A 21,297-nucleotide genomic window follows, 5' to 3' on the forward strand; every position below is an offset into this window, starting at 1 on the left:
CAAAACATAACATTTTAAGTGTGACCTGACCTGACAGTATCCCTTAAAAAATGCTTTGCTTCCAGACTTCTGCTTTCTTCCCCACCGAACGAGACAGTCCTGTTAGTGACATTATAATCATTCCCACAACAATTAGCGTGTGGGAGCGTGGCATAGAGGAATGAGTCAGGAACCCCCAAGATCTAGTAACAGTTCTGCCACCCCAGTCTTGGGAAAGTCACTTAACCTTTCTGTGCCTCAGTGTCTCCAGCTGTAGAATGGGGATACTTTATTGTATACATCACAGACCTATTGTGAGGTTAATGGGGCAAAGTTTGTATAGTACTTTGAATGGGTAAATGTTATATAAAACTCCTAAGTATTTTGACTTGAGTATGTATCTCTCTGTCCACCTGTGTTTATTTCACTGCCCTTTGCGGGATAGACTTGGAATCGCTCAACTCTCATATGGAACAATATAGGGGCTAGGGGGCCCACGCTCTTGCAGCGGGAATGTCTGAGTTCTTTCCCGGCTGTTTTCAGTTGCTATGGCATGCAGTACAGTGACAACCATGAAATCCTAAGTGGCCACAGATTTCTTACAGCATTTACATTATTGTTACAACTAAACCGCTCTCTGAAAATTCCCCTCCTGGATAATAGAATAATCTGCAGGAAGCTACTCCCCTGGAACCTATACAAGAACAGTAACCAAAGAGAGAGAGGGAAGAACTGTGCAATGTTCTCTCTCATTGACTTTATTCAGATATGCAAATAAGCATAATTAATTCTTCCAGAAACCTTTCCCGATGGGGAAGACAGAATTGAAAGTGTCTCTGTGGGCACTCTGCATATAATGTTTGATAATCTAACATTTCTCCTGCAGATCTTTCACGTGCTCCCATGTTTGTGTTTTCTGTAGCATGCTGGAATACTCCCTGGACTTGCAGAATGTCAGTTTCTCAGCTGTTCGGACTGTCCGAGTACTTCGGCCACTCAGAGCCATTAACAGAGTTCCCAGTAAGTCGATTCCCTGTTGTCTTCCCTTTTTCAGTTCGTTCCAGTTCATTATTCCAGACACTGTGGAGCTGAAGGAGCAACTGGGATGCTTTGCATCTTTTTTCTCAAGTTGCACTAAAAATGTTGGTCTATGTGTCTTGAGTGGGCTGGCTCCTACAGCTGCTATTGTGTTCCCTGGTCCTTTTGTAGTTCCTAACACCATGCTGGTTTTAGTGAATAGTCCATCCATCTAACCATCTTTGGAAACAGGAGCAAACTGGTAATCAAAAAGCCAGTCATAGACCAGCCACGCTGTTCCATTTGTTTATCTGGTACGCTGTCCCCTCCCTGCTAGGGAGCTCCTCTCCGAATCACTTTGCAAGTAGATGAAAAGTTAGTTTGGAGGAAGGACTGGTGTGTGATGTAAAAGGCACTGAGGAGAGTGACTGATCTGGTGTGTGTGTTTTTGGAGGGGGGCGGGTATAGATCATGAGTGGGGAGCACTTGCCATGCTTGTATTGTTATAATAGTTCAAGGATACACCGTGGACCACATCTTCAGCTATGCTGCAGCAGCTTTGCATCTTCCCTTCCTCCGCTTCTTAGGACTTGTTTACACAGGGGCAGGGCCGGCTCCAGGCACCAGCTTCTCAAGCAGGTGCTTGGGGCGGCGGCTCCGGAGAGGGGCGGCACGTCCAGGTATTCGGCGGCAATTCGGCGGACGGTCCCTCACTCCGGCTCGGAGCGAAGGACCTCCCACCGAATTGGCGCTGCAGATCGCGATCGCGGCTTTTTGTTTTTGTTTTGTTTTGGCTGCTTGGGGTGGCCAAAACCCTGGAGCTGGCCCTGCACAGGGGAATGTATAGGCAGAACTATACAAGTATAATTTTATTGCTATAGTTATAGTATAGCTTCCCCTGTAGACACTCTTATTCTGGACTGAGAGAGCCTTTTTTCCATTTAGGGTATACCACTTTCAAAGTGATATACCAGTATAGTTTTGTGCCGGTAATTTTCCCCATAGAGACAAGCCCGGAGTCACTACTTAGGATCCCCTAGGCTAGGGCCATGTTATTTGTGTAAATCAGCAATTCTCAACCTTTTCCACAGTGGGACCATCCTCCTATTTAGCAACATGGGAAGGACAAGGTGGATGCGAGCTGCTGATTGAGAATTCATGATTTGTCTTTCAGGGAGTTCAATGATGCTATGGCCCTCACCAAGTTCGTTATAGAATCATAGAATACCAGGGTTGGAAGGGACCCCAGGAGGTCATCTAGTCCAACCCGCTGCTAAAAGCAGGGCCAATCCCCAGACAGATTTTTGCCTCAGATCCCTAAATGGCCCCCTCAAGGACTGAACTCACAACCCTGGGTTTAGCAGGGCAATGCTCAAACCACTGAGCTATCCCTCCCCACATGGTAAGGGAGTACTAAGTGACACCCAAAGGGAATGGAGGGGTTAGACTCTGTGGTTGTTGGCTCTTCAGCTCACATCAAAAATGCCTGTTGGCCTGAGGCTGGGCCTGCAAAAAGGAAGCCAGTGATGGAGGACAAGGAAACAAGATATTTGGATTTTGGGACATTTTCATCGAGGCTTGTAAGGTCTCTGGTGATAGAATTGAGAAGACCAGTACCTTGGGTTGACGATAGGTGGTGTAACTTCTGTTTCTGGCCCATACATTCATGCCCCAACGAGCGGAGGGTAGCCCTAGAGTCTTTCAGAGTATGTAAGAACTCAGCCTTTTGATTTAAAAGATGGGATGTCTTTAAGAAATTATGCGAAACCTTCGTTTCCCCCAGAAGTGATGCTCCACAATAGAAACAGACCCTTCTAGGGCCAAACGCCAGCAAAAAACAAACCTACCCCAAGTAGAGTTTTGGCCCTAAGAAGACGGAAGTGTCATTGCTGGAGACGCCATTTGGCCCACAGGGATTTTGCTGTTGATTTTAAGTATTCAGATGATACAGGGATGGGCAGCAAGATAAAACCAGCAGGTAGATAGATAATAAACTTGGTCCCACTCATAAATTCTGAGAATCATGTGTGCTAAATGCAGATGCAACATCACTGGAAAAGATACACAGGATTCCAAACACATAGAAAGTCTCTAATTCACCATGGTTATCAGCCAAATTAAATCTAAATCAGAAGAGCAGCCCACCTGGTTGAACTAGCCTGTCTCCTCAATGGGCGCTACTTGGCCCCCACTCTGTCCAGCGATGCTGGAAATTCCTAGTCTGTAATTATTTTTCCGATCCTGTCTATTAAACTTAATCTGGTTGGCTATTTGCTGTTGTTTTTATCATTACAGTAGCTTCAGAACCCTGTTTGTAATTCCCCCCCCCCTGCAGAATTGATGGATGGTGGAATTTATCTGCCGCTGTCTAACTGTGGATGTAATTCACTTAATGGATTTGCAAATTCGGGGGGATTTATCCTATCTCTTATGTAGTGGAGCTAGAGCAGGATAGAAACATAAGGTGGGAATGGAAGAAAGCGAGCTCTGATAGATGATAAATGCAGGAATTAGAGCAAGTTGTTTGTTATTTAGGAGTTATGTAGGGAGGCTTATCCAGTCAGAGGAGGGACAGCGTGGACTGGAGGTGACAGCATCCGGTAACAATGAAAAAGGCTTGTTGAGGTACCAAAAGTAAAAGAGGCCACAGTGAAGGTTTCCTTAAATAAAGATCAATATAAGCAAGAGACCGAATGCAAGAGATGGAGAGAGAGAGGGAAAGAGAGATGAGCAGAATATTACAGAGATGTCGGATGAAATCAATTTTTTTGTGTAAATGTCAAGTTGAAGTCACCATCAATTTGTCTTTGGTACAGAACTGAATGTTCCCAAACTTGTATGAATTAACTGCCATCGGAAGTCCTGTATTTTAAGGAGGAGACGGGATTTAGAAGAGATGAGAGGAATTAGGAAGGGAAGGGGATTTTAATTTATACTGAAGGCTCTAGAATTACTCTAGAGGTAATGTGAGTAGGAGGAGCTTATGGGCGAATGGCAGAGTTCAGTCTAGGTTAAGAAGGAAGAGAGTTAAGCTGAAAAGTTAGGGAAGAAGAATTTTGAGAGGAAGGGGAGGAGTTCAAAGGGGAAGAAGTGAGTGTGGAAAGATTGTGGGTTAGATGCCCCAGTGATTGTGAAGAGGTGGGGCTAATGGCGGCATGTAGGGTTGAAGGGAGAAGGTCCCAAGATCCTTGTCAGGAATTCAGAGGTGAGTGGGGGATCTGTAGGAGCCTGGAAGACACCCGCGGGTGAAAAGGACATTGGGTGGGAAGACAGTGGGGAGATTACTGAAGGGAGTTGAGCAGTGAGTGGGTGGAAGGCCACTTGGGAAAGGATAGGGTGGGGAGAGCTTAGCCTGAATGTGAGGAATGAGGAAATTTAAAGGCCACCCCCCCTTTTGCCTCAGGTATGCGCATCCTGGTCACGCTGCTCTTGGACACACTGCCCATGCTGGGGAACGTCCTCCTCCTCTGTTTCTTTGTCTTCTTTATCTTTGGCATCGTGGGAGTCCAGCTGTGGGCAGGGTTGCTCAGGAACCGCTGCTTCCTACCTGAGAACTTCAGTCTGTAAGTATGAATAAAGGCTCCCCATCTGGCCTGGGAATGAGGCCGATCGAAGTAAGAGTCAATTCTTGCTTCCATCGAAGCCAATAGGAATGTGCCATTGACAGCAGTGGGACCTGGACTTGGCTGTAAGGAACCACCACTGCTCTGATACTGAATTTCTTCATGGGTTTCATGAAAGGAATGCTCCAGAGGCAGGTGCTTTCTCAGCTCAGTGAAGAATGAGCTTAACAATACATCAATCTAATAAACCTCTGGCATTAAAATAGGTATCTGCAGTACGTCTCTGTTAATGTGACCTATGTGTCTAGAGGGAATTTCACCCTCTGATCCTGATGTAGTGCAAGGAATGGTAATTTCTCAGCTTAGAGAAATACAATGTAAATGTGAGACACTTCTGCCTGGAGATCAGTGATTGAGGAATTCCACCTGGCTGAGGAAACAGACAGCCAGTCTCAGCTGGTATCAGGAGGCTAGTGCCTGAGAGACAGGTGAGATGGATAGACTGGGGAAGGGACCTTAACTGGGAAATTAGTCACTGGGGAACCCCGGCTAACTGTAGGCCTATTAGCATGTCAAAAGGTAAGTGGCTGAGGGATATAGACTGAGGTCTGGGCTGTACTTATAAGTTGGGTTGACTTAGTTACTGCTATGTATTCACACCCCTGAGAGTCATAGCTATGCTGACCTAACCCCTGGTGTAGACGTGGCTAGGTCAATGGAATCCGCTCGGGGAGGTGGATTGCCTCTGTTGTAGGAAGCATCTAGACTATGGTGCTACTGCAGCGTATCTGTGCCACTGTAGTGCTCATAATGTAGAACGGGGCTTCTCAACTTTTTTCTTTCTGAGCCGCCCCCCCCCCCCAACATGCTATTTAAAACCTCCACGGCTCACCTGTTCCCCCAACAACTGTATATATGCATATAAAAGCCAGGGCCAGTGTTGGGGAGTAGTAATAAGGGCAATTGCCCGTGGCCCCCACCACAGGGGGCCCCGCTAAGTTGCTAAGGCTTCAGCGTCAGCCCTGGGTGGTGGGGCTTAGGGCCCTGGGCTTCAGCCCCATGCGGTGGGGCTTTGTCTTTCTGCTCTGGGCCCCAGCAAGCCTAATGCCAGCGATGCTTGGCAGACCCCCTGAAACCAGCTCGCAGCCCCCCAGCGGGTCCCGGACCCTTGTTTGACACGCACTGGCATAGACGAGCCCTGATAGTCTGCCCCTAAGGATGTTAGTGGGTATAAGCACATGCACCTGGAATATTCGTAGCTGAGAGATATTGGCCTGATGTTTCTGCCTATTGGTACTTAGTGGCTGAGGGATCCCAGCTGGCACTGCCCCTTTGTGGGAAGATCCGTGATGATGGGATCTCAGGTGGGAGGTTCGTGCCATCTCTCCCTTTGCCCATTTTCCCATTCTATGGTGTGTTGTGTTGCTCTTCTAATCCCATAGCTTTTCACACTCACTCTCCAGTCACATGTTTACTCTTCGCTTAACAGGCTTTGCAATTTTTGTATACAAGATGAAAAACTCAAGAAATACATAAATCAGCAGAAACTAGCATAAAGCAACCAGGAGGTTACTCAAGCTGGGTACTGCCTTCCTCTGCAAGTGGCACAGTTACTCAGCGTGAGCGAGGGTGACGGGATCAGGCCCTGCATGTTCTACGGTAACATGCAAATGAAATGGACTTCACCCAAATCAGTGTATTATTGCCCCTTTGCTGAGCGGAAGCCAGGTTTAGGCCTTGCAGGTCAATTCTGCGTTCGGAGCAGAAATCGGTGACTTGGATTCCAGCAGTTTCGTAGCGTAATGTGTGTGTTTACCAAATGTACATGAGTCCCGTTTCCTAGAACAGAGGTGGTCACAGACTGCACACAGGCAGCTTGCTCTCTTCAGGTCTGAGACCCACCTCTGTCCTGTCCCAGAAGCAGCTACCTTTCGCTTCTGTCTCTCTCTCTGTGGCCTAGTCTACATTTAATAGCTACAGAACTCAGGGACTTGAAAATTCCACACCCCCGAGCACCGTAGCTACACCGACTGAGCCCTAGTGTAGACGCAGCTAGGGCAATGGAAGAATGCTTCCGTCAACCTACCTGCCATCACTTGGAGAGCTGGAGTTCCTATAGTGATGGGAAATCTCTTCCGTCACTATTGGAAGTGTCTGCACTATGACAGTACCGTGGTATAGCTACAGCATCTTAGCTGTGCCTATGTAGCAGCCATAATGTAGACATGCCCCCACCCCCCTCTCTCAAATCTCAGTTGCTTAACAAACAGTTTTCTCCGCCTGCCCCAGGAGATTTGTACCTGGGAAACCCCCTGTCTCAAAGCTGCTCCTCTCGGACCACATGGCTTTCAAAGGTGAGCCAGGGCATCAGCTCTCCTTTTGTGCAGCGGCTTCATGTACAAAAAAACCTCAGCGCTTTCACTGCCAAATAAGGAGAGTGATTCAGCCAATCAGCCCACACTATCTCTTTAACAAAGTGCTGGGGGCTAATGAATCAAATGACCCCAATGGTCAAGACATTAGCCCCTTTCGGTGTAACAGTATATACAGTACACCGCTACCTCGATATAACGCGACCCGATATAACACGAATTCGGATATAATGTGGTAAAGCAGGGGGCGGGGCTGCGCACTCCAGTGGATCAAAGCAAGTTCAATATAATGCGGTTTCACCTATAACGCAGTAAGATTTTTTGGCTCCCGAGGACAGCATTATATCGAGGTAGAGGTGTACCAGTATACAAATAATCCAAAGCATGGAGAGTCACTTAGACCCTACTCGGTTCTAAACCTCCAGAAGACAGGACCATGCTCCCTTAAAAAATCAACATTCCACAAATATTCCCTACTCCCAAACAACACCCCAAACTCCCACCCAGATATGCTCTGCAGGAACAAAGGAGATTGTGACAAAAGTGCCATTTCAGGCACATGGAGCACTGTCTTTAATTGTTGTACAGTGCTTAGATACCACCCTGACGGATAGGTGCCTTAGAAAAACCTGAGAGAGAGAGATCACTCAGACTTCCCAGATTCAGCATACAATTACTGCGTGACCTTTTCTGCATGTGCCAAGACACTGAGACCTAAGCCCCATTCAGCATCTGATTATTTATTTTTTGGCGGTAGCAGTAGCACCTAAAGATTCCAACCAGATAACTGAACTGTGCATAGCCTGCATTAGGCTGTAGGCTGTGCAAACACACAGGAAGATGCAGTCCCTCCCCAAAGAGCTATTCATGTTCATCGATTTTTAAGGCCAGAAGGGACCGTTCTGATCAAACTTTTGTTTGCTGGCTTCCAATTTCTCGGTTATTCTTGGCCAGACCACTTGTCTGGAGTATTAACACTTTCAGAACCTTGCTGATATTCTAAATATCCCCTAGTACAGTGGTTCTCTGCCTTTTCCAGACTGGGACCCCTCCAACTCTGCTCTCCCCTAGTCTTGATCTAGCCTGGGGCAAGGTGGTCATCATGCCCTGAAACCTATTCACTAAACCCCAGGAGTCACAACTCCCAGGCTGAGAACCAGGGCCTTAGTATTTTTCCTCTTAAAGAACCAGCGTCCAAAACACCAAAAGAGAGACAACAGAACTACAGTAAATATAACTATACTCTCAGTACTAGAGGTGTGAGGTCCAGATGCAAAACACAGGATCTGAAACTTTGTAGGTAGCCCATGAATCATTTTGCCTGGAAACTTACAGAAGTTGATCAAGTTGTTACATCTATGCCGAGAGGGAGAATCTCAGTCCTCTCCCTTTCAGCTCTGAACATTGTGTCACGCCTCTTGTAGGTTTCATTCTCTGGGAGTGGAGCTAGAGTTTCATTAACATGGAAAGACCCTTTAGGTAAATGGGTAATAGAGCAAATGAACTGATTTGCAGTTGGGTAAATCCAATGCAGCTACTGGTTTGGGTGCTGTTTAATTTAACCAGAATTCCAGGGGTTTAGCTAAGCTTTGGATGGTATTAAAGGCAATTCTGCAGGAATTAACTGGGCCGAACTAGGCTTAAAAATAGCTTTGCAAGCTTTAGTGGGAGTCCAGGTGGCATTAAGGAAATAGCCATTTATTGAGCAAGAATAAGCTAGTTTCCAGCTGGCCACAGTGCTGTTTTGTCTCCCCTGGAGCATGTGATTTGGACTTGCTTGTCGTTCCAGGACCACCTTTGGAGGGAATTTTCAGTTTGTCTGACATTGAACTGTCACCTTGAGCAGTGAACAAGGTGATCACAAGAGAGCTAACGATGGTGTAGGGAACCTTGGGTGGTGCTTGCCTTGTGAAGGAGTCTATCCAAGCAATGAATTCTCCTGCTGCACAGATGTTCTCAGCAACTCTGGGAGGGCAGAAGATAAATTCGCCTTAACTGACTGATTTCCATCTGACTTCAGTGACAACAACTTCATAAAGGATGTAAAATTTGTGGGCCACATGCTGCTCTCTCTTCCACCAATGTAAACCAGGAGTACATCTGGGTGGAGTTACTCTTCTGCAATAACATTAGCAGTGTCACTCCAGATTTACACCATGGCAGCTAACAGTGGAATTTGGCCCAATGTGTCCAAGCTACCTCTCTCCCTCTCCCCACCTCCTTTATTTCTTTTTCTGCTTCTCTCTTTTTTCCTTGCCATTCAATAGCTGAAGAGAGGCTGTGCGTGCTAGTGATTGTAACAGAAGAGTAAGAGTCATGATCCCTGAGAGCTATTCCTGGCTCCGCCGCTGACTCTCTGAGTGACCTTGGGCAAGTCCCTTCGCCTGTCTTTGCCCCAAGCCATGTCTACACTACGGACACTACAGAGGCACAGTTACATCAGTGCAGCCGGGCTACAGTAGCACCATACTGTAGACACTTCCTACGCTGATAGAAGGGGTTTAGCTAATCCTCTCCTCCAGGCTGCGGTAGCTAGGCTGAGGGAAGACTTCTTCCGTTGACCTAGCCGCATCTACACCAGGAGTTAGGTCGGCTTAACTACGGTGCTCAGGGATATGAATGTTTCATGCCCCTTAGCAGTGTAGCTAGGTCAATTTAGTTTTAAGTGGTAGACCAGGCCTTAGTTTCCCAAGATGGGCGTAATAATATGAAGTCACATCAGAGGGCTTCTGCAAGGTGAATTAAATAGTTTCGTAAAATGCTTTGAGATCCTGGATAAAAGTTGTTAGATACCTGCAGTGTTGCTGTTGTTGTTATCTTGACAGATTGCCTTTAGGCACTGTGCAAAACCCAACCTTGTCTGGTCTCTTTAAGGCCCTACACGGTAGAGTTGAAAAGATACTATCAGACAGAGAATGAGGATGAAAATCCCTTCATCTGCTCCCAGCCTCGGGAGAATGGAATGCGTTACTGCCGCAGTATCCCGACACGGAGGGAAGAAGGCCTGGAGTGCACCCTGGACTTTTACGCCTATAACGACACCACTAACACCTCCTGCGTCAATTGGAACCAGTATTACACCAACTGTTCTGCTGGGGAGCACAACCCCTTCAAAGGAGCAATCAACTTTGATAACATCGGATATGCCTGGATCGCAATATTTCAGGTGAGCGGGCTCCCATTCTCACCCCCCACTGAGAGGGAGAGTTTGGAGGTCAGGTCAAATCTACCTTGATCAGTGCTAGGTTCACAAATATCTGCACGATCAGACCTGCTCTCCTATGGCTGTTCCATACACAGAAAGCTCTTGAGCAGTAATGCGAGAGTCCCATCGGCTGCCAGGAAGGCAATTCGATGTCCAGTCTGAAGAAGCTTTCCTCACCTGGGGTGAAATTCACTCCTGTGTAGACGGTCTATGCACCATTTAAATCCAATTTAAGGGATTAACTGGGATTTAAGAGGTATACAGGCTTTTCTGCAGGTTCTCTGCACAGCAGTGAATTTCACCCAAGAGTTTCCTTCCAACTCAGTTTGTGCATCACTTTTCTTTGCACCATCAGCTCTTGGAACCCTGGGAGCATCATTGCCATAAGGCTTTTTAACATGAGGTATGTTTCCAATTACCACTTTGAGTGGCATTAAATAAGGAGGTTAACAAATGGTGTATGAACCTTTGTAAGCACAATGAGTCCAGCCCACTAGTCTATGCTGTGCTCATCCCAGACTGAAACATACCAGTGTATTTGAGACAGAGAGCAAGTTACCACTTTAAGCAAGTATCTGGCCCAAGAGGTAGGAGGAAAAGGCCATTTCCAGCTGCGGTGAGAGCGTACTGTGTTACATTGGCTTACGTCCTTCTCCTCAGCGGGACTCTATTTTAGAGTTGCACAACTTGGGTGAGCAAATGCTGCTCCATTGAGGTTAATTGGAAAGTTTGCCGCTGACTTTAAGGGAGCAGGATTTTGCCCTCCGAGCTATAGTATGTGGCCTTGGTGCAGCGCAGATTGTCCCTGACCAGTGCGAAGGGCATCCGTGCTGTTCCTCCTGTGCTTCATATTAAAGCTTAGGCCAACGGAGGTGTTGACTGGTGGGCTGATTGTTCTTTCTCCTGCCTCTCTCAGGTCATCACGCTGGAGGGCTGGGTGGACATCATGTACTTCGTCATGGATGCTCACTCCTTCTACAATTTCATCTACTTCATCCTTCTGATCATCGTGAGTGATCTCTCAGCCCACCCAGTGGGTCGCACGCCTTTCGCTCAGGCGTACGGGGAAGGACGTAGTCGTGTGAATGGGCAGAGGAGTGGGCAGGAAGGGGGTGGGATATAGCACTTCATCCAGGCTGGGAGAGGTGGTAACCAACTCGTTGGAGGACAAGCAGATGAGTTTTACGTACATTGAAACAACCCCATTTCTCCTTGGTAAAGGGGTGAAATATGTTGCGCAGGGGGTGAATTTCTGCTGTAGTTGTACATCTAGCTGTATTTTGCTGGAGACATGAATGGAAGTAAGTATATGTTCCCCTGTTCTACACTGGGTCCCCCTCCTCCTGTTCGGTGATACGTCACCCTCCTCATCCTTCTCCCTGCTTTGCAATAGACTCCTCCTCTTTCCCTTTTTATTTAAAAAAAAATGTAAATGAAACAGTACATGAATTTCGTGCCGCTGTAAGGTGTCGGCCTGCTCGAACTCCTTGGGTACATGGAGCCTGTCCAAGGCTCCACCCACAAGAAAACACCGTCGCGTCGACTTTGCTGAAAAATGTCAGACAGATGGTCCTGGAGGCTGGAGCCCTCAGTGCAGCACATGTGCTCAGTTGTTAGTCTCTGGAGACTGCTCAGACTGCCAGCTGGGATGGCTTCTGTGTTGTGGCCTCCTGTCCTGTGAGGCCTGGACTAAGACCACCAAAATCACTGCACGTTGGCCACAAAACACCATTGTGCTCATTCGTAGTCGTTACCAACCAGTCCTGGGTTTGAACCGGTGACCTGGAGGTTAAAGTCTGTTTAGTCTATCACTAGTTCTCCAAGTGTTTCTGTTCCTAATTAGTGATCGTTCTTCCTGTTCTGCAACAGCTCCTTGTGCTCTGTGCATCCCAAAAGCAATGCAGAGCAAGGCATTGGTAGCCTGTGCTGTTGTGGATTCCGAGGGACTGGGGAGAAGGCAAGACTGAGAAGTCATTGGTTGCTCTTTTGAATCCAGGTGGAATAGTGCCCATGATCTACACAACACAGAATCTAATGAAACCCAAGTTTGGAATAAAATATCAAATCCTTGGCTGCAGACAGCTGATGCTCTTGAGTAACAATATCCCCATAAATCCGGTTAACAAAGATTTCACAAGCCACCCACACACTGCCAGAAGAAAAAGCCTCCTATCAAAAGGGCTCAGTGCTTTCATTCTAATGCAGCTAATTGTGATAATTACAAGCAGTGTCTGCTGAGACATAAAACAAAATACAAAGCCAAACCAAAGAGGACCTCAGATATTTAAAAAAAAAAAAAAAAGCAAGCAAAGTCTCTTAGTCAAAATAAACGTTCCCTCCTCTTTGATATATGACGTCACCCGTGGAGACCTGGCGTGGGAGGCACCACAGTGGGGATTCTGAGAGGCTGTCTCCTGCATGCCCCTGCAGGGCAGACAGGACAGGGGGCCGCCCGCCCTGTGAGTGAGTCAGTGTGAGATCTCTACTCTTTGCTGAAATATTAGCCCTTGCCTATGGTGTGTCCGTGTCAGATGTGTCCAGCCTCCACTGCTCGGACATGTTCACACACGCCCACATCCATGGCCATCTCAGCCCCACTTTTTGTGTCCTGCCATTGGCTGCCACCACCTCCTCCCCACTGAGCAGAAACTGCTTCTATTCTCACCTTTAAGCTCCTCCTCTGTATGGCCCTGCCTCACCTTGCGAATGTAAGTCCTTCTTGCACGTCCACCCCATCATTTGCTCTGTCAATGACGCCAACCTCCATCGCCTGCTTTTCCCACAAGCACCGTCACACTGTCTCCTGTCCCCTCCCTTACGCTGGGGGAAACACTCCCCCAGCAGATTTCACAAAGCTGCCACTTCATCTTCTTTCAGATCCCTGCTTAAAACCCATCTCTGCTGTGATGCCTGCAAACCACCATGGTCTGTCTTTGGCTAAACTAGTGACCATGTGCGATTCCTGAGATCGCCCTTACGACTAACACACACGCATATTGCTTTTTATTCACCCGTCCACAATATCCTATCTTAGCTTTTGAGCAGCCTGGGGCAGAGACAAGCTGTGTTATTTGTTTGTTCAGTGTCTAGAAGAGCTGTGTGACTGCTTGGTTCAGTGGCCAAACCGAAAAACCAGGGGGAAAACATTATTCTAGTTGACCCAGAATAAAACTTTTCAATTTTTGTAGAGAAATGTAAATGTAGAAAAAAATGTTTTGTGTCAAGTAAAACCCATTTGGTTCAACTCAAAATGAAATCTTTTGTTTTCAAAGGGTTTTAACTTTTTATACTTTTTTTTTTCCAAAATAAAATTGAAGCAGATTTGAAATGCAAGTCATTTTGAATAGAAAAATCAAAATGTTTTGTTTCAACTATTTTTTTTCCAGCCAAAACCACTCAGCAAATTCGGCACAACTTTGCAAAATGTTTTGGTAGACCCAAATGTGCATTTATTTATTTATTTATTGGTGGGGGAGGGGGGGAACCTATTGTCTGAAAAATGTTGGCCAGCTCTGTTGACTAGAACAATGGGTTCTGATCCCTGTTTGGGGTCCTTTGTTTCCATTGTGGTAGCAGCTATCAATAGTCATCACACACATACCCCGCCACCCTCTCTCTTGGACTGATGGCATCTTCTGTTCTCCTTTAGGTGGGCTCCTTCTTCATGATCAACCTCTGCTTAGTGGTCATCGCCACCCAGTTCTCTGAGACTAAGCAGCGAGAGAGCCAGCTGATGAAAGAGCAGCGGGTCCGTTACCTATCCAATGCCAGCACGCTGGCCAGTTTTTCGGAGCCGGGTAGCTGCTATGATGAACTTCTCAAATATCTGGTTTACGTTGCCCGTAAGGCCAGCAAACAGGTGGTCAAAGGCTATAGAGAGGCAGGGTTCAAAATGGGTCTCCTCTCCAGCCCGAGGAATAAGAGTGGGGCCGAGAGGCAGCCATGCAAACATCGGCAGAGGAAAAGGTCATCAGTGCACCATCTGATTCACCATCACCACCACCACCACCACCACTACCACCTGAGTAATGGGAACCTGCGGGCACCACGCGCCAGCCCTGAGATCAGCGATGTGGAAACCAGCTCACTCCACAATGGCACCAACAGGCTCATGCTCCCTCCCACAACATCTAATCCCCATGCTGCCCCCAACGCTGCTGCCAGCAACACAGAGTCCGTGCACAGCATCTACCATGCAGATTGCCACTTTGAGCCCATCCACTGCAGGTCATCCCTCCCTCAGCCTGGCTTGAGTTTACCAAGCCCAGAGGGGCTCCCCAAGAATGTGGTTGGCAGGAAGGTCTATCCCACCGTACACCCAAGCACCTCCCATGAGATGCTGAAAGAGAAAAATGTAGCAGATTCTACAGTGAACCCTGGAGCCAGCACGCTAACCAACCTTAATATCCCTCCTGGGCCGTACAGCACCATGCACAAGGTCCTGGAGACCCAGAGTACTGGTGAGTGCTGGAGCTGGGGGTCAGCCTTTGGTTGCATTCCAGAAATAAGACCTAAGTCCTAATTCTTTTTTCTTTCCACTGAATCTTTCCAGGATTCTTTTCAGTCCACAGTACAGATACGGGAGCTGGCTTTCCAGGTAAGGCCAAGTCAGGATCTTCCCGCCCACAAAATGCATCCTGAGTTCAGAGCCTGAGTGGAAGTCTCTGCTTCCCAGCTTTGCGCCAGCAAAGACCTAGGGCAATGGACTATCAGGAAATCTCTGTTTTTTGTAAGAATCTGTCTTGCCTGGCTCTTCTCCCCAGTCCCATTGACCACCTCAAATCACAGCATTTCCTAATCAGACAAGAGCTGGGCCCAAGGCGCAAAGTGCAGATCTGGATCTCAACTTGCCCAAAGCGCAGGGGTGTTCTGGCCCATCTTTAGGCAAAACACTGCCCTCAGTGCAGGCTGTACCGCCCACTCTTTGGCGTTCGGTTTGGGTTTGGATAGCTGTCTCTCTAGGTGCTTATATTGCTCCCCATTACTGTGGTATCTGAGTGCCTCACAGATTGGAAAGACTTGATCCTCATAACGCGGCCGTGAGTATGGTTATCCCCATTTTACAGAGAGGGAACCGAGGCTCAGAGAGATTCCAGGCCTGATTTTTCAGAGCTTCTGATCACCTACAACTCGAATTCAAGGCAATGACAACTGCCGAGGCTCAGCATGTTTGAAAATCAGGCCCTAAGTGACTTGCTCAGAATCTTGCCAGAAGTCTGCGGCAGAGCCAGAAACTGAACCGAGGTCTCCTGAATCCCAGGCTAAGACCGTCTCTGTACGACACTCCTTCCCCCTTTACAGCCTGAGGTTTGGGAACATAGTCAAATCTTGTTCAAACTCTCTCAGCCTCTGGGGGCTGGAAGTCCTTCTAGGCGACGCTTTCTGGCATGTCCACTTTGTATCACAGTAAAAAAAAAACAAAAAAAACAATGGCCTTTCGCTCTGTTTTAACCTTTCCAGTTCACCCTCCTGACTGGAACCTTGTGTGTGAAGTGGACACGATTTTCCAGCCATTCCAGAACCCGACAAGCGATTTGAATTGGGCTCTGAAAATGGGCAAAGGTTTTGGGGCGAGGGCGGGAGAGGTTGGTTTTTATTTCGCCTAACCTGGATGGTGATATTGTGGCTTTGTCAGGCATGCACTTGCAGATGTACCCTCCCATTCCGCTCGCAGGCAGCTCTGATAGGAGCATATCCTGCCTGTACTGTCAAGCGAAGGAACCCTCTGTCAGCTGGGAGCTGCCCTTGTGAGGAACGATTTGAGAATCATATGTTTAGGGGGAAGCTGGTAATTCTGAAGTATCAGCAAACAGCAGGAGTATGAAAGTAGCTCTCTGGCTGACTCACTGTCTCTAATTACAACGCCTAACGCTCCAGGTTCTGGAGGAGCTGATTACTTTCTGTTAGCCCTAATCGCCAAAGGTGGTAATGATGAGGTGGTAAGGAGAATAATGAGGTAGTAAGGATCCCTTGGCTGGTGAATATGTCTCACTGTGGGCAGCAGAAAACCACTTAGTATATAAAGGGAAGATACTTGGAGTTATAATGTTTCTGCATGACCCTCTTTAACCTGTTTGGGACATGCAGTATAAGGGTTGGGGGAATCTAAGCAACTGGGGTTTATAAGAGAATAATTCCTGACATAGGGAGATGCTCAGAACAGGTATCAGGCCTTGTTATTTATTTATTTATTTGCTGTAATGCCCGCTATGCGCTTTCTAAACACTTCCAAAGGACAGTTCCTGATCTGGATCCTGCCGCCACAGATCAAGGATAAGAAAAGGAGAGTGGGTAGAGATGAGCGAATAACAGGGTTTTTTTGGTTCCCTGGCGATTCTGAAAAATCAATACGAAATTTCATTGCGGGTCCCATCAAAAACAAAATATTTCAACAGTTTTGGTGAACCAAAACGTTTAAAAAAAAGTTTGTTTTATTGTGTGTCAAACTAAATGTTTCATTCTCCCCACAATGAAATGTTTAATTTCAAAAGGGGGAACTATGCAAAAATGAGGGGGTTAGTTAAACAGAAATTAAAAGGTACAGTGACTAAAGTGAAATCCCTGCAAGCTGCATGGGCGCTTTTTAAAGACACCATAATAGAGGCCCAACTTCAATGTATACCCCAAATTAAGAAACACAGTAAAAGAACTAAAAAAGAGCCACCGTGGCTTAACAACCATGTAAAAGAAGCAGTGAGAGATAAAAAGACTTCCTTTAAAAAGTGGAAGTCAAATCCTAGTGAGGCAAATAGAAAGGAGCATAAACACTGCCAAATTAAGTGCAAGAATGTAATAAGAAAAGCCAAAGAGGAGTTTGAAGAACGGCTAGCCAAAAACTCCAAAGGTAATAACAAAATGTTTTTTAAGTACATCAGAAGCAGGAAGCCTGCTAAACAACCAGTGGGGCCCCTGGACGATCGAGATACAAAAGGAGCGCTTAAAGACGATAAAGTCATTGCGGAGAAACTAAATGGATTCTTTGCTTCAGTCTTCACGGCTGAGGATGTTAGGGAGATTTCCAAACCCGAGCTGGCTTTTGTAGGTGACAAATCTGAGGAACTGTCACGGATTGAAGTGTCACGAGAGGAGGTTTTGGAATTAATTGATAAACTTAACATTAACAAGTCAGCGGGACCAGATGGCATTCACCCAAGAGTTCTGAAAGAACTCAAATGTGACGTTGCGGAACTGTTAATTAAGGTTTGTAACCTGTCCTTTAAATCAGCTTCTGTACCCAATGACTGGAAGTTAGCTAATGTAATGCCAATATTTAAAAAGGGCTCTAGAGGTGATCCCAGCAATTACAGACCGGTAAGTCTAACGTCAGTACCAGGCAAATTAGTCGAAACAATAGTTAAGAATAAAATTGTCCGACACATAGAAAAACATAAACTGTTGAGCAATAGTCAACATGGTTTCTGTAAAGGGAAATCGTGTCTTACTAATCTATTAGAATTCTTTGAAGGGGTCAACAAACATGTGGACAAGGGGGATCCAGTGGACATAGTGTACTTAGATTTCCAGAAAGCCTTTGACAAGGTCCCTCACCAAAGGCTCTTATGTAAATTAAGCTGCCATGGGATAAAAGGGAAGGTCCTTTCATGGATTGAGAACTGGTTAAAAGACAGGGAACAAAGGGTAGGAATTAATGGTAAATTCTCAGAATGGAAGGGGTAACTAGTGGTGTTCCCCAAGGGTCAGTCCTTGGACCAATCCTATTCAACTTATTCATAAATGATCTGGAGAAAGGGGTAAACAGTGAGGTGGCAAAGTTTGCAGATGATACTAAACTGCTCAAGATAGTTAAGACCAAAGCAGACTGTGAAGAACTTCAGAAAGATCTCACAAAACTAAGTGATTGGGCAACAAAATGGCAAATGAAATTTAATGTGGATAAATGTAAAGTAATGCACATTGGAAAAAATAACCCCAACTATACATACAATATGATGGGGGCTAATTTAGCTACAACAAGTCAGGAAAAAGATCTTGGAGTCATCGTGGATAGTTCTCTGAAAATGTCCACGCAGTGTGCAGAGGCGGTCAAAAAAGCAAACCGGATGTTAGGAATCATTAAAAAGGGGATAGAGAATAAGACTGAGAATATATTATTGCCCTTATATAAATCGATGGTACGCCCTCATCTCGAATACTGCGTACAGATGAGGTCTCCTCATCTCAAAAAAGATATACTGGCACTAGAAAAGGTTCAGAAAAGGGCAACTAAAATGATTAAGGGTTTGGAACGGGTCCCATATGAGGAGAGATTAAAGAGGCTAGGACTTTTCAGCTTGGAAAAGAGGAGACTAAGGGGGGATATGATAGAGGCATATAAAATCATGAGTGATGTGGAGAAAGTGGATAAGGAAAAGTTATTTACTTATTCCCTTAATACAAGAACTAGGGGTCATCAAATGAAATTAATAGGCAGCAGGTTTAAAACAAATAAAAGGAAGTTCTTCACACAGCGCACAGTCAACTTGTGAAACTCCTTACCTGAGAAGATTGTGAAGGCTAGGACTATAACAGAGTTTAAAAGAGAACTGGATAAATTCATGGTGGTTAAGTCCATTAATGGCTATTAGCCAGGATGGGTAAGGAATGGTGTCCCTAGCCTCTGTCTGTCAGAGGGTGGAGATGAATGGCAGGAGAGAGATCACTTGATCATTGCCTGTTAGGTTCACTCCCTCTGGGGCACCTGGCATTGGCCACTGTCGGCAGACAGGATACTGGGCTAGATGGACCTTTGGTCTGACCCAGTACGGCCTTTCTTATGTTCTTATGTTTCGTTTCAATTCCATGCCCAGTTTGGGCTTTTTTTCAATAAATGTGAAGAAAATTTCAAACTGAAAAGACCAAATGTTTCAACATTTTTGGAATTTTTGTTGTTGTTTTTTGACTCAAACAACTGGGCAAAACTGACACGGATTCATGAAATGTTCCGGTGTCACTGATTTTGCATGTTTTGGCCGACAGATGCGGGTGGAAATGGGAATTAATAATATTGTTAGCGAGAAAGCAGAGTGGCGCTGGGATCTGGAAGAAGCTCTGAGCTTTTATGGATGCGTAGGGTGCTGGCTTGTCCCCAGCCCACAAAGGACCCCTTGCCACACCCAGAGTCTCTTTTCCAGGCAGTTTTATTTCTCAAATATAGGCAAAAACCCCACAAACACAACTCCTCCGCCCAGCCTGACTCTCAGCCTGACTCACCTTCTCTAATAGCCCAGCTGGGGATCAGCTGACTAGCCACAGCTGCCCTGGCCTTTTCCCTCTTAAAAGGCCAGTGCTGTGACAAGGAGCAAGAGACTATAACTTCTGTCGGGCCTTCATGCAGGCTTAGGGACCAAGCAGACTCCTGTTAGCCTGTATAAGGAGGAGCTAGACAGAGTGAGTCACATGGTAATAAAATGAATGAGTTCCCTTCATTTGAACCCTTCGCTTCCCTGATCCAGGGAACAGACTCCCCTTACCTCGGCTTATTTGTGTTTTAGGTGCCTGTCAAAGTTCTTGCAAGATTTCTAGCCAGTGTGGGAAACTGGACAGTGGTTCCTGCAACCCAGACAGCTGCCCCTACTGCATCAAGACTCTGGCTCGTGACCTGGAGCTCACGGACAATGAGACGGCGGACTCGGACAGCGAGGGGGTGTATGAATTCACCCAGGACGCCCACTACAGCGACCAGAGGGACCCTCAGCGAGGGAAAACCAGGGGCAGGAAAACCAGCCAAATCCTGGCTTTCTGGAAAGTGGTTTGTGAGACGTTCCAGAAGATCGTGGACAGCAAGTACTTTGGCCGGGGGATCATGATTGCCATTCTGATCAACACCCTCAGCATGGGGATTGAGTACCACGAGCAGGTGAGCGGGGCCCATTCTGTGTTGTACAGAGGCTAGCTAGACACTCCCTGGAGGGAAAGGGCTCAGCATGGAGACTTCATTAGCACAGTCTTCTCCTGCTCTCATAGCCTTGCGGAAGGGATTTTTTTTTTTTACCATGAGCCGCGTGATTAGCCTTGACCCCTGCTTAGTTGCTTGCCAGGCCTGGCTATGTTTTTACCAATTGCTGTTCAATGGTGCTTCCTTTTTGCGTTAGTGAGTGTTGGAGTCCTGGTTTGGTGAGGGGCATAGGGAGCCTTTTGCCTCTGTGTTGCTGGTTTTGAATTCAGCCCAGGCTGGTGGACATAAAAGCTGCCCCATGTGATAGCTGTTTGGGGGCCTACATGAAATGAAGCTGATGGGAATTAGAACATGTCCCAGTGAGCAGGTGTCCTCATTGAAAAAAACCCAAACCAATCCCCAAACCAGCACCCAATAATGCTCTTGTTGGCTGTTTCAGTAAAGGCTGTGTATTTCATGGGCCACGGAGGCTGAACTACCTCCTATCCTTAGTGGTGGCTTCTCCCGGTCAGACCCATTGGCAGGACAGTATGGCAAATCTCAGTCTGCTTCTGCTGTAACTGGACTGTGCCTGCAGAGAGAACTCGGGGGCCTGTCGATCTGGCACCATTCATCTGTGCTTATCACGTTAGGTCTGGTACGCATATTGTCCCAATCTAATGCTTACTCCTAAACCTCTGCACTGATCAGGCCTGGTAGCGCTCCATTCCCATGGTGAATCTCTGCTTTGTGGGTAACTTCCACACAGGCATTGTAGCCCTGCGAGTCAGTGGCAGCTCCTCCTTCCGAAAACCTCCCTAGGACATTCAGAACCGCTTGGATGGAAAGGGCAAGAGGCTTGTGACCTGACTCTCATTTACAGTCAATATAAAGGGGCCTTACTGAAAGTGAACAACAGGCCCTTGGATTTGGGGATTTTAGTTCTCTTGCAGCATGCTCCACTTCCTTTTTTTAGATCATGACTTGGGCTCTTCCTCAGACCAATAGTGATGGAGGATCCGTACTACAGTATCTCACAGCAGTTTGGTGGCCTCAACCAACCTTCCTGGTGGATACATCAAAAAAACCCAGGGATGAGTCCAAGCCATAAAGTTCCAGTGCAGACGTCCCCCAAAGTCTGGAGTGCTTGGATTTGGGGCTTTGGATCAGGCCCATCCCAACTAGTACCCCTTGCTGGCAATCTCAACCAAGAGGCCAAAGGCTGAGCTAACTGGAGGTGCTCCCACTGGCAGGGCCATGCGCTGATGCTTGCATTGCTTGTGCTGT

The 21,297-nt window shown here is 46.8% G+C and overlaps 1 protein-coding gene across 25 annotated transcripts in view; it reads left to right on the forward strand.

The window, feature by feature from the left end:
* The window catches only part of LOC101943672 (ATP-binding cassette sub-family C member 3), a 373,691-nt gene that overhangs the window by 134,448 nt on the left and 217,946 nt on the right, over window positions 1–21,297 (forward strand). For 23 of the 25 annotated variants that reach the window (XR_010591763.1, XR_010591762.1, XR_010591761.1 and 20 more), the window contains 7 exons: window positions 902–999; window positions 4,400–4,559; window positions 9,806–10,097; window positions 11,053–11,145; window positions 13,786–14,596; window positions 14,689–14,733; window positions 19,628–19,992. Coding sequence is in view for 22 of the 25 variants with exons in the window: in XM_065562811.1 (XP_065418883.1) it covers window positions 902–999; window positions 4,400–4,559; window positions 9,806–10,097; window positions 11,053–11,145; window positions 13,786–14,596; window positions 14,689–14,733; window positions 19,628–19,992 (1,864 nt within the window). In the remaining 3 variants the exon portion in view is untranslated. Of the gene's footprint in view, window positions 1–901; window positions 1,000–4,399; window positions 4,560–9,805; window positions 10,098–11,052; window positions 11,146–11,229; window positions 11,438–13,785; window positions 14,597–14,688; window positions 14,734–19,627; window positions 19,993–21,297 lie in introns of those variants that run through there. The other 2 variants (XM_065562807.1, XM_065562806.1) reach the window with 2 other exon arrangements.

The sequence above is a fragment of the Chrysemys picta genome, chromosome 12, assembly GCF_011386835.1.
Source record: "Chrysemys picta bellii isolate R12L10 chromosome 12, ASM1138683v2, whole genome shotgun sequence".
In the NCBI taxonomy this organism is placed as follows: domain Eukaryota; kingdom Metazoa; phylum Chordata; order Testudines; family Emydidae; genus Chrysemys; species Chrysemys picta.